Below are 12,490 nucleotides of genomic sequence, written 5' to 3'. Positions count from 1 at the left end.
TATAATGGCAATGACTCCCACGTGAGAGGTGCCAGAACTGAGTTCCAGTGAGTTTCAGCTGGAAAAAAGCCCTGGTTAAATTGTAATTTGGGGAGTTGGATCCAAATGAGTAAATACGTGCACCTTGGTTTCCTTGACTTCATTTTGTCATTTATTATTTTACTTATTGTATTTATATATTGTTCTTCCCTCTAAAGGAGCCTAAGACACAATGTAATAAAAACAGCATGATTTACAACACAGAACAAGCACAGCTGGATTCAAAACAGGTTTATCTCCTTAAAGTTCAGATGAAAAAAAATGTCAAGGAATGGCTAGATGAGGAAGAGTGATGGGAGCCGCCCACCCAAGAGCCCCCCAGGGAGGACACAAAAGACAATGACTTAGATCCCGGATCCTGGTGGTGGAACACTAAAGATCAGTTTGCAGAAGGGACTAGCTGGGAGGTGCTAGAAGCAGGGAGTTTGAGCGATCAAGGGGGGGGGGGACAGAAGGAGGGCCTTCCAGGACAGGCTTAGAGGCTGAGAGTCACAGTGTGAGTGCAGACTCAGAAAGAGAAGAATCAGAGGCTACACAGCATCAGGACAGTCCCAGTCTGCTGGTTCTCCTCCCCCTCTGACACCCCGCTTAAGGAGAATCCTGCAAGTTGCTGAGCAACAGACCAGGCAACCTCCTCGCTCACCCCCTTGACGCAGCCTTCGTCTGCTTGTGAGGGATCCAGAATGAAAGGCTAGAGGGCGAATGGCGGAGCTAGTGGTCAGTTTCAGCAATGTCTCAGCTGGATTAAGACGAACCAGAGGACTCTACTGTGTTGTTATTTTCTATGGATAAAAAGTTAATTGCATTCCCCATCTCCCATGTATGTGCCTGCCCTGTGGTTGACCTGGCTTGCTTGACAGCTCCTTGACAGCAAATATGTTTTCAGTAGGCATGCTTAATCATGGGTCGAGTTACAACCTAATATCCAAAATCAACAAAAGTTCTATGGTAATTCCGCTGCATTGTACACCGTCATGGGTATATAGTTGTGCCTGTAAATGCAGTTTGCTTTGGAGGTTTTTACACAAATTGCCAGCACTGGAGAGGAGAGGCAATCCCATTCAAAAGCCAAGTGTGGACTGCTTGAATTCATTACACATTCACCAGGCTTCCTCAACCTCGGCCCTCCAGATGTTTTGAGACTACAATTACCAGCATCCCTGACCACTGGTCCTGCTAGCTAAGGATCATAGGGGTTGTAGGCCAAAAACATCTAGAGGGCCGAGGAAGCCTGACATACACTATGTTGTGGGTCTGAGCTGCATTAAACCCTCTCCCTGCACTCCCGCCCTCATATGTGGCAACTTGCATTTGTTAAAACAACTTTGATCCATTTTAATGGGATTTTGTTTCCTTTGCAAATTGCGGGTGTGGCTCTCCCAATTTGGGTCAGTGTACAGTGAAAGGAAGAGATGCGGGTGGCGCTGTGGGTTAAACCACAGAGCCTAGGACTTGCCGATCAGAAGGTAGGCGGTTCAAATCCCCGTGACGAGGTGAGCTCCCGTTGCTCGGTCCCAGCTCCTGCCAACCTAGCAGTTCGAAAGCACATCAAAATGCAAGTAGATAAATAGGTACTTGCAGTGACAATTTGTGTAATTAAAAAAAAACCCCACATCAAAGAAATCTGTACTTATTGCACAGTATTGACATCTAGTTCACCTCTCAGTGAGCTTTTATTTGAGATACTGGGTCATTTAATTTGTTTGCCAGTTCTAGAATGACCAAATCAAACATGTTTGATCTTTGCACCTGTTGCATCACTGTTAAACGGTTTGGAAAATTAATGGATCTGTGAGCATATAATAAATGATTAAATAGCTCTTCAGAAGAGGAAAGTACACATTATGGGCCAATGCCTATAATAAAACCTTGACAACGGATTCTATATATCAAAATGAAAGCACACTCATAGGCCTTTAAATACTCCTATGTTCTAAGAGATAAGGGCACCATAGTTTCTCTTGTCTGTTCCTGCCCCCAGTTCTGTCATCCATCAAGTCTCCAACTTGCTGCAATTGACCAGGACTCCAAGTATACCATACAGCACAGGGATACCATGGAGGTGTGGAAAAAAGTAAGACCCAGGTAGGGATGCTTGAATCTGTCAGTTTCCATTTCTTTCAGGTTCCGATTTTTCCAGTCTTCAAATCAAGTCATTTCAGTACATAATTATTACTTTTTAAAATTCCTCTTAAAAATTAATCAGCAGTTTTGTGTGCATCTATCCAAACATACACATTTTTGTATGCACTTTTGACTTTGCACACATATTTGCAAGCAATTTCCCCTAATAGAATGCATTTCCATTTGATATTTTAACCAATCTCTTCATGTTTATGCACACTTCCCCCCAACAGACAGCTTTGTGTTTTGGCTATATGTTTTTGGGAGACTAAATTTTTTAATAGGTAATGTGGATCCTAAAAACATACACCTCAAGGGTCAAAAGCCAGGGTAAAGAGTTGCATCTGCAGCATTCTCTGAAAGCTGTCTAATGAAGATGCCAGACGCATGCCTGGAGAGATTTTCCTCAAGGGCACCTCAACATTCCTTGTGAGTTTCACCAGCAGAAGGTCTAGCAGCAGAAACATTTTAAAATGTTTCAACTGTAAAGTGCTTGGCACGAAAACAAAACAAAACCCTTGGTCCTATTTGACTCAAATTTTGATGCCCTGCCTTCAATCCCTGCAGATTTCATACAGTTATGTTCAGAACTGTAAACACTATAGGCTCCCTGGGACTTTGCCAGAGCCATAGCTAGGTGATCTTGCACCCCTGGCAGAACCTTCAAGATTGAGCCCCCCAGCCCCTAACCACGGACAAATTAGTTCTTCTTTCTGCGTCTCCTCCAACCCCCCTCTATTTAAAACCCATTTTTATGAGGCAATAATCAATATTTTTATTTATAGACATATTTATGGCCATATTTTAAAGCCGATTCTGGGGGGAGGGGTGCCTCGCCTGCACCCCCATTGGGGGCCTTCCTCACCACCCCCTAGCTACGGCCCTGGACTTTGCCATTCAAATCACTGGAAAACACAAGCAAATCTTCATTCATTCATGAAATGACCTTACAAAGCAGGAATGAAACAAAACAACATATGATCACAAAGTAACAAAAGATAGTTTACACATTACACTTAAAAGGGTACACCTCACATGTACAAGTGTTTGTGTGAAAGAGTGCACACTTCTTGACTTGTATAGCAGTGTTACAAAAGCAGTGGCAAGAGTCCATGGGGTCCCAGGCACACACATAGGGTCTGTGGCCCTTTGGAGAATAGAAGACACGGTGGAGACTGTCATGCTTTAAGAAATATGGTTTATTCACCTATTTACACCTTCAGTCTGCATGGAGAGAATCCAGATCTTACAGCATAGTCATTCCAAGAGGCAGCAGCATAAGCTGCCTGCAGCCAGCGCACTCCAAAGACGGATCTCAGCCCTTTCTTCCTCCTTCTTTCTCCCAACAACCCTTGCTCAAAAACTCTCTCTCCTGTCCTCTCAAACACACCCCATCACCTTGGCAACAGCTCACTCCCCAGGCTAAAGGATTCCTCTCCCCAATGGTCCATCAACACCTTTTTATCACGTTAGCAGGTTTGTTTGCGTAAGCCAGCTCAGGAATTCCTTTGCAGTTTGCATTCTCCTTTCATATCACAAATAACCAAAACCCAGCATTTATTAACTTCCAGGGTTTATCCTAAATCTATAACAATATGTTCACAAAGTAACAGTGGCGTAGCGTGGGTTGTCAGCACCCGGGGCAAGGCAAGTAATTTGCGCCCCCTAACCCGTGGATTTGCGCCCCCTAACCCATGGATTTGCGCCCCCTAACGCATGGATTTGCCCTAACCCCAGATGTTGCGCCCGGTGCGGCCGGCCCCCCCTGCACCCCCCACGCTACGCCACTGCAAAGTAACAAAAGACAGTTCACACATTACACTGAAAAAGGTACAGCCTCACATGTACAAATGTTTGTGTGAAAGAGTGCACACTTCTTGATTTGTATAGCTGAACTATTGTGTACACAGGTGCAAAGAGTGGACACTGCTGAATGCAAATTGTAAATGCCTCTATACAAATAGATGGGAGTTGCACATCTCTACTAGATACAGACATAACATTTTGAGCTTTGGCACTCCCCTCATTATGCTCAGTTTAAACAAGCTTAGCTCTAGGATTGAGGGAGTCCTGGGTCAAGACTTCAAGCCTTGCAGTACACCCCATATTTTAACTTTCTTCCCAATTCTGTTCCACCCAAGCGTTCTTCAAATGTTGCATCCATTTTTTGGTTGTGCTCTTCACTGAAATGATTCTTCCAGTCACTAACACCACCTGAACAGAGTAGAATATCATTAATAATAATATCCTCAACAATACGTTTTGATCAGTTGACAACTCCCGCAATTCCAGTTTCAGGGTGCTCTAATGACATTTCCCCCTATCCACTGGTGTGCTATTGCTTTCGAAAACCAAATCTGCTCACTGGTGTGTCTTCCTCAAAGAAAGGGAAGAGAAGACCGGGCAATACTCTGAAGTAAAGAGAAAATATCTTCTGAGAAAGTCCAGATGGGGCTAGACTAATGATCTAATCTGAGCCCTCATCTGCACTATGCATTGAATGCAATATTAAACAGGCATGGCTCTCCTCAAATAATTCTTGCAACTGTAGTTTGTTAAGGCTCACAAGAGTTGTTGGGAGACTCCTACTCCCCTCACAGAGCTTCAAATCCCAGAGTTTCCTGAAGAGAGGGGTTGAACGTTAAACCACTCTGAGACCTATAGCTCTGTGAGGTGAACAGGCTCTCCTAACAACTTCCAGTGCCCTTTACAAACCACAGCTCCTATAATTCTTTGGGGAAGCCAAATAATGGCTTAAATATGTGTTGCAGATGGAGCCTCAATAAATGACTACCACTCCTAATGTCACAATGAGGCCACCAAGCCATTCTGTTCCTTAGATCAGGAGATGTGCTCTTAGTGATGCTTCCAGAGGCCACACTTCCTTAGTTTCACATATGAAACTCATCAACCAACCTTTCATCACCAACTTGCCTTCAACATAAGGGGAATGTTGTGGTCCTCAAAATTCTTCTCCAGCTTGGATTTTAAGCTGAGTCGTAGAACTCCTCCCTCTTTCCCACCCTCTTTCTTATCAGACTGCCACAGCAGTTCCAGTGTTGACAGGGAGAAAGGCCTCCTCTCCCTGACCAATCTATTTCCCTCCTGCTCTGTCTTTGACTGAAATGCAGCTATATCAACAATCCAGGCACCCAGAGCCCCTGGACATGCAATTATATGGTTGCAGCTATTTTTAAACTCTAGCAGAACATTAACATTGTCTTTGAAGTTTACCTTTGCGGAAAAGAATATCACCAAATGCGCCATGGGTTTTTCCAGCGTTTTCCTTCATAGCTTTGAAACTGCTTCTGTCCACAACCCCTTGAATCTTGTCATCAGTTAGTTGCAAGTCAAAGAATTCACTTATCCGTTTCACTCCCAAAGGTCTATTCTGAAGTAAGGAAAGTAAAATATGCAACGTTAAGTATTAATTGTTTCTGGAGGAATTGTCAAAAATGTAATCATTGTGGGATCTACAATGTACAAGCATGGAGGGTACAGTTCTGCGGTTTCTTGGAAGGCTTTGCCAGGAACCATAGGATGTAAGAACTACCAAGGCACTTTGTGGAAGGAGGGATAGAAGGAAAGAAGGGCCAATAGCTCAACAGCAGAGAATCTGTCCCAAGTTCAATCCTGGGAATCACCAGGTAGGGCTGAGAAATGCTCTTTGGCTGAAACCCTGGAGAGGCACTGTCAGTCAGCATTTTTAGGGTGGGGTGACTGGTGTGGTCACACTGGGTGCCACGCTGCAGGGGGCACCACAACAATGGGGTAGAATGATTGGATTTAAAAAGTGCTGCAGAATGAAGAGTGAGAAGCGGGGTCACGAAATTTTGGTATCACGCAGGGCGCCGCTGGAATTTGAGAGCCCAAAGTCTGCCACTGAACAATCATCCGACACAATATAAGGCAGCTTGCTGTGATTCTAAGGCCTTTACTAGTCATTCGATCACATATCACTCAAAGATTATAATTACTTTATGCTAGACACATCTCTATAAAGAAAGACACATACATTTTGATGTAATACAAGTGTTTCGATTGGTTTGTGTACAGTGGAACTTCGGGTTACATACCACCCACCTTATGAACGCTTCGGGTAACGAGCCTCGCTAACCCGGAAGTAGGTGCTTCTGGTAGTGAACTTTGCACTGGGATGCAAGCGGAAGTTGTACAGCGGCAGTGCAGCAGCAGTGGGAGGCCCCATTAGTGAAAGCACAGCTCATGTTAAGAACGGTTTCAGGTGAAGAACGGACCTCCGGAACAGATTAAGTTTGTAACCGGAGGTACCACTGTATTCCAGTTGAGCTGACCACTAAGCATCGTTGTCTTGACTATTTATAGCCGCATGGCCAGGATTCAGCAATGCCCTTTGCCAAAAGTGCAGGGCATCCTCCACACAGCAAAGCACTTACCTCCTTCAGCTCCTCATACGTGATTGCCATGACATTTGCATCGTCAGCGTGCTTATTCCATTCAAAAACAAAGTCAAAATAAGAACCCCAGACCACTGCAAGAAAAATAGAAATACAAGGCTGGTTAGCTGAGGATCAAAACATTCCTGCGCATTCTGAATATAATGAGGCTTTGCTAGTCAGGTGTAGATGTTATTTCATTAAAGGTAAAGGTACCCCTGAACGTTAGGTCCAGTCGCGGATGACTCTGGGGTTGCACACTCATCTCGCTCTATAGGCCGTGGGAGCCGGCATTTGTCTGCAGACATAGCTCCATACACAGAGGAAAGTGCACCCCTTTTTGCCATCTGAGGTAAAAAGGGAATGTGTTGCCATACTACCCTGCCCCTGCGCCACCATGGGAAGCCAAAAAGGCAATGCCCCCAACGGTGGCAGAGAAGACACTGGTTTCTGGTGAGCTCTTATGAAATCTCACTTGAAATCTCACTTGAAAGCGCCACTTCTCCAGAGGCACCGTGCTGAGTGGGGTACCTGCGGGGTGCCACCTCTTTGGCTTCTGTTTCACCCTGTCTCGTGGGGGGGGGGGGCGGAGTCAGCCCTGTCCATACACCTTTTTTCTTCTATTTACTCCTGCCCAGAGAAAGCATGCAATTTGAAACCATGGGCAAACTAGGTTTTCCCCTAGATGCCCCTTAATATATGTGGAGAATCTGCAGGCCTGGCATTTCCTAACCAAGGGCCATGAGAGAGAGATGCCCTCTTACCCTGGTATAGAAGGAGGAGCATCATTTACATCAGCCTGTATATCTGGCCCTCAGTACCTTTCAAACACCACACTTTTCCGGAGCCGCACACCTTTCTCCTCAAACTATACACCCCTCTCTGGTTCTGCTTCACACCCTCCTTGAATGTCATTGTCTGACTGGAATATGTACACCAGCTCTGCCCACACATTTTGCTTATCTGGATAGAGAACAAAGGGGTGTGTTTGTATAGCGATCAGTTTACTGTACAAAGGTAGAATTTACATTTCTCTGGCCTCTGGTCTCTCCAAACACTGGCATGTGACCCCTGTAAGGCTGATCTTGAGATAAAAAAGATTCCCAGCCTCTACTTTCTGAACTTCTGGAATTAAAGACAACGACTGGTGGCTGTAATGGGCATGGGGTCAAACGAAGTATGAATCCTATCCCTGATTCTTTCCTTTAAAAAAATACTGTAACGTAATGAGCATGACTAATAACCCAAAGGTGCAGTAGCAGAGTATTACATACCCTCCAACATTTCTCCAATGAAAATGGGGATGTCCCATTCCATAATGATAATTTTACTATTTATACCCCACACATCTTACTGAGTAGCCCCAGCTGAGTAGCCCCAGCCACTCTGGGCAGCTTCCAACATATATAAAAACATAATAAAACACTAAACATTTTTTAAAAGCTTCCCTATACAGGATTGCCTTCAGATGGCTCATGGGTCAGATAATTCCATACCCTTCAACATTTCTCCAATGAAATAGGCACGTCCTAAAGAAAAATAGGACATTCCGGGATAAAATCAGAAACCGGGACAGCTTCTCTAAATCAGAGATGTTCCTGGAAAATAGAGACACTTGGAGAGTCTGATATTGATACAAAATGTTCCTTTTCAACCAGGCCTTTGGCTGATTAACATCTTATACCCCTTTTAAATGTGTCTGTGAGAAATGGTGGTGGGGAGGGAGGTTTAATATGTTTATTGGTTTGTGTTTTTTGTTCTTGTTTTTTCATGTATTTTGTGTTTTTATATTGTATTTTTATGTTGTGAACTGCCCTGAAATCTACAAATGATGGGTGATATACAAATTTAATAATAACAATAATAATGATTACCATATATAATAATCACCATATACAAAGCAAGCAAGTACACAGACAATAAGAGGAAGAAGTGGTAACACACCAATATGAATCAAGACATCCATATTCATATTTCCTGAGAGGGCATTGATGGTGAATAGTGGTCATCTAAGTTCAAAGCATAAGAAATAAAACCCAACCCAATGACGCAGAAGTGTTCTGGATTTTGTGGGCCAAATTTGGCCTGCCAAGTCTTTCTTTTTCACCTCTGAGGCTATTTTAGTCAAGCCATGCCCTGTTGACTTAAGGGCAGGTAAAGGTGAGGTTTAGCCAAAAGGGACTTCGCATTTCCAAGTCCCACAACAACCGATTGTGACATCAGTTGGCTGAGTAGGTGTCCCACTCACTTGCCCAACCTGGTCCACAGGGTGTTGTGGGCCAGGGTTAGCAACCAGGTTGTGGTCCAGGTTGTGGACCAGAGTTGTCCCACCAGGTCAAAAAGCTCCCTTACCCCTAGACTAAATTGATCAAACTATGATATTGATCCAAATTAATGCAGTCATTCTGATGGGCCTACAGTGCTTTTCTTTGCATAGTTATCTACAGATAAATCTCAATGCATTCAGTTGGGAAATGAGGGAACATACTTTGTCCATTCATAAAAGCTGTAAAGAAGTCATCCCAGGTATTGTAAGAGGGAAGAGGAGATAACCGATTGACAAAATGGTAAAACGAGGTGGCCACATCTTTTGGATTTCTAATGAGCAGCAGTATCTATAAGTAAAAAACAATATTTATAATGTTTACAAAGCTGGTTTTAACAAAACTGTTGTAATAAAAATATTATTTGCTTGCTTATTTGTTGGCATATGCATGCTGCCCCATAACTCTTACAAGACATATTGTGGCTTATAATATATAATACAAAGGAGAAGGAGAAGACCTAATGTAAATACAAAATAAATAAAGCCATAAATAAAAATCTACATGTATACAACAAAAGCAAACCTCGTTCAAAATTAGAAATAAACACTTAAAAAACAAAAGCCCAGGTTACCTAAGTTATTAAATGAAGTCCTGGTTGAATGGAAAGGTTTTCACCTAGCACTGAAAAGGTCAACAAGTTAGTGCCAAGTGAGGCTCCTTGCAAAGCAACAACAGCAGACTAAAACTGGCTGTCACAAGAACACCTCATAACATGCCATTGAAACTCTAAAATGGACAATGAGCCACTAGAGAGCTTAGTAAATCTAGCGTGGTCTTATTTCAAAAAGTGAATCTCCTGACAGAAAAATTTGCAAAATCACAAAGAAATTGCACGTTTCCCCCGGACATTTTGCCAGTTTCCATGCAGACACTGCTTGCTGCTGCAGTGTTCCAGATATGTCCGTGAATTTCCTGATTTACTAAATAAAAAAATTCCTTCCAGTAGCACCTTAGAGACCAACTAAGTTTGTTATTGGTATGAGCTTTCGTGTGCACGCACACAAAAGCTCATACCAATAACAAATTTAGTTGGCCTCTAAGGTGCTACTGGAATGATTTTTTTTATTTTGTTTCGGCTACGGCAGACCAACACGGCTACCTACCTGTAACTGATTTACTAAATCAGTCCAGGTTCTCCACACCATGAAGAATCACTCACCTTGGCTTTATTCTTGAAGACCGATGCAGGAAGATTTTGAGGAGTGAGGTGGGTAAATATGACTCTTCGAGAGGGTAAATCTGCCATTCTCTTTGGTAAATTGTATGGGGCAGAGAGATAGTAAATAAAGTTTAGCATTTCAAACAGAAAGTTAAACAGAGCTTTGAAAATCAACAATGAAGTGCAACCCTATATATATATAAGCTCAGGAGTGAGCCCCATTGAGTTCAGGGGTGTGTACAGGATTGCTTCCTAAAAGTTGTTGATAGAGAAGATGATCAAGAAAAATAATTTAAGGGCATTTGGGATAGCTTTTCTCAACAACTGTGTGAAGAAAAGGCTCGAAAATGGTATAGAGTATAGTTGCAAATGGTTCAGCATCTTTCTGGAATGAAAGAACATCTTTCTAGATTGATATATAAAGTTCATCCCCTGGTACAATGCCATCTTTATCATGTTATATATACCATACAAGCTGTCACTAATAAAAGAGAATTCACTGGAATAAATCAGAGTCCCTTTCCGCAGTCTTAGTAAACACATTTTTACCCACCTGGTACTTCTCTGGATCTCCAACTTCAAGATAAGGAAATTCTTCCAGTTCTTCATTATTCAGGTTACTTGTCTCTTCATTATTTGCAGATGTTAGTACTAAATCTGTTAGGATCTGACCAACCCAGTTTGTACCTGAAAAGTGGAGAGAGGGAATGTGACGTTTTTACCTCACAGCTACAATGATTAAACAGTTATCAGTGCTAATGTACCAGGGAACTTTTTCTTTTTATGCAAAGTACATAAATATAATGAATGAATTAATAAAGTAATTGTAAAAATGGAAACAGTACACATATCACACATGTCTTATTACCACCTCTTAAAATAAACTTTTGTCATTTTGACACCAGGCAAAGACTTTAAAAACAAAACCCCCTGGTGGCATGGATGGATGTGCACTGCAGGTGCAGTAGTGGATATTGTGGTTGTGATTTCCTATGATTATGATCTTTTTTTCTTTTTAAAAAAAAAACTGCCATGGCTGTGGCAATATCAGATTAGTATTGTCACACTGAAGGAGTGAAGTTCAGTGGCCCTTTATGCATGAAATCTCCTCATCTACTATTAGTCCTGATCGAAAATAGATATATTGCAGGTACCAGCGTAAGTAGAGAAGAGCAAGGTGGGTTTTTTGGGGGGAGGGTGACATTTTAATCCTGAAAATGTTGTTGAGGAAGAAGCTAAACCACCCCTTACCAGCACTGCAGTCTAGTTGCCTCTTCCCTCATGGTTACTTTGACATCTGATGGGAGGGGAAATGCCCTCCCATCAGATGTCAAAGAGATAAACAACTACCTGACATTCAGAAGACATCTTAAGGCAGCCCTGTTCAGGGAAGTTTTTAATGTGTGAGATCTTAGTGTATTTTTGGTCTTTGTGGAAGCCGCCCAGAGTGGCTGGGGAAACCCAGCCAGATGGGCGGGGTACAAATAATAAATAATAATTATTATTATTATTATTATTATTATTATTATTATTATTATTTGATTCCTAATCACAAATCATTTGTCCTGATAGCTGTGACATATTTTGGCCCTGATATCTCTGACATATCAGGGACGGGTCCTTGGACATTTCATTTGAACAGTGTGAGCTATGCCCCCTCCCACCCCTCCCAAACCACCATTCAGAATTATTCTGAACATGACATCTGTTTATAGCAAGCAAATGATATTTACCAGACTTGGGGTATCCTGCTAGGAAAACGTCATCACTCCTTGCTTCAAAGGACTCAAGAGCTTTGAAGGTCTCAAGGCTGCAAACAGTACTTGGATACAAAAGCCCCTTGTAAGAAAACACTAGCTCTTCAGGTGCCATCGTTTCAGCATCAGCCATTGCCTTATCTATTAAGGCAATAAACTTCTTCCTGTGTGTGGTCATTTTCTCCTCTTACTTGCCCACAAGTCACTGTGAGTGGAAAGCACTGCGGAGAGGCTGAAAGCCAAAGCCTTCCTTTTAATAAGATCTGTGATCAGAGAGAATCGGATGAAGAACCCTTGTTCTGTCACACAGCTGTATATAGGGATGTGGCTCTATACAAAGAACTTCCAGTCAGAGTAATTGAAAGTAATCTCATAAATGTTGTGTTGGATTAGGCCCAAAAGGGGTTGGGGGGAATTGAAGAACTGAATACCTTTTTTTTAGCCAAAAGACCTATCTGATTTCAAAATGTCACACTTTCAAAAATAAGGTGCCATGGAATTACCGCCGATACACTTGCGCAATACATAACCTGAAAACAACGCAACTGCACTCTGAAGGGGTATGCCTGTAATTTCACATTTCATACAGATGTGCTGTTATTCAAGAACAGCATTACTGAGGGGTGAAAGAAGCATTTATGCCAAGAAAATAGAGAGGCATCATTCTTA

The 12,490-nt window shown here is 42.5% G+C and overlaps 1 protein-coding gene across 1 annotated transcript; it reads right to left on the bottom strand.

Moving 5' to 3' along the window:
- Positions 1–3,959: 3,959 nt before the first annotated feature.
- On the bottom strand, positions 3,960–12,111 carry LOC310759167 (sulfotransferase 6B1-like). The gene is made up of 7 exons (XM_083606107.1): positions 11,798–12,111; positions 10,618–10,751; positions 10,065–10,154; positions 9,067–9,193; positions 6,579–6,673; positions 5,398–5,554; positions 3,960–4,377 (listed from the first exon to the last, which is right to left on the bottom strand). Exons 1-7 carry the CDS (start codon positions 11,997–11,999, stop codon positions 4,247–4,249), a joined length of 936 nt encoding a protein of 311 aa, XP_083462233.1. The 5' UTR covers positions 12,000–12,111; the 3' UTR covers positions 3,960–4,246.
- Between the last annotated feature and the right edge of the window lie 379 nt (positions 12,112–12,490).

This window comes from Podarcis filfolensis (assembly GCF_964270895.1).
Source record: "Podarcis filfolensis genome assembly, chromosome: 3".
Classification (NCBI taxonomy): domain Eukaryota; kingdom Metazoa; phylum Chordata; class Lepidosauria; order Squamata; family Lacertidae; genus Podarcis; species Podarcis filfolensis.
Note: the sequence above shows the minus strand (reverse complement) of the source record. Positions and strands in the feature narration are given on the sequence as shown.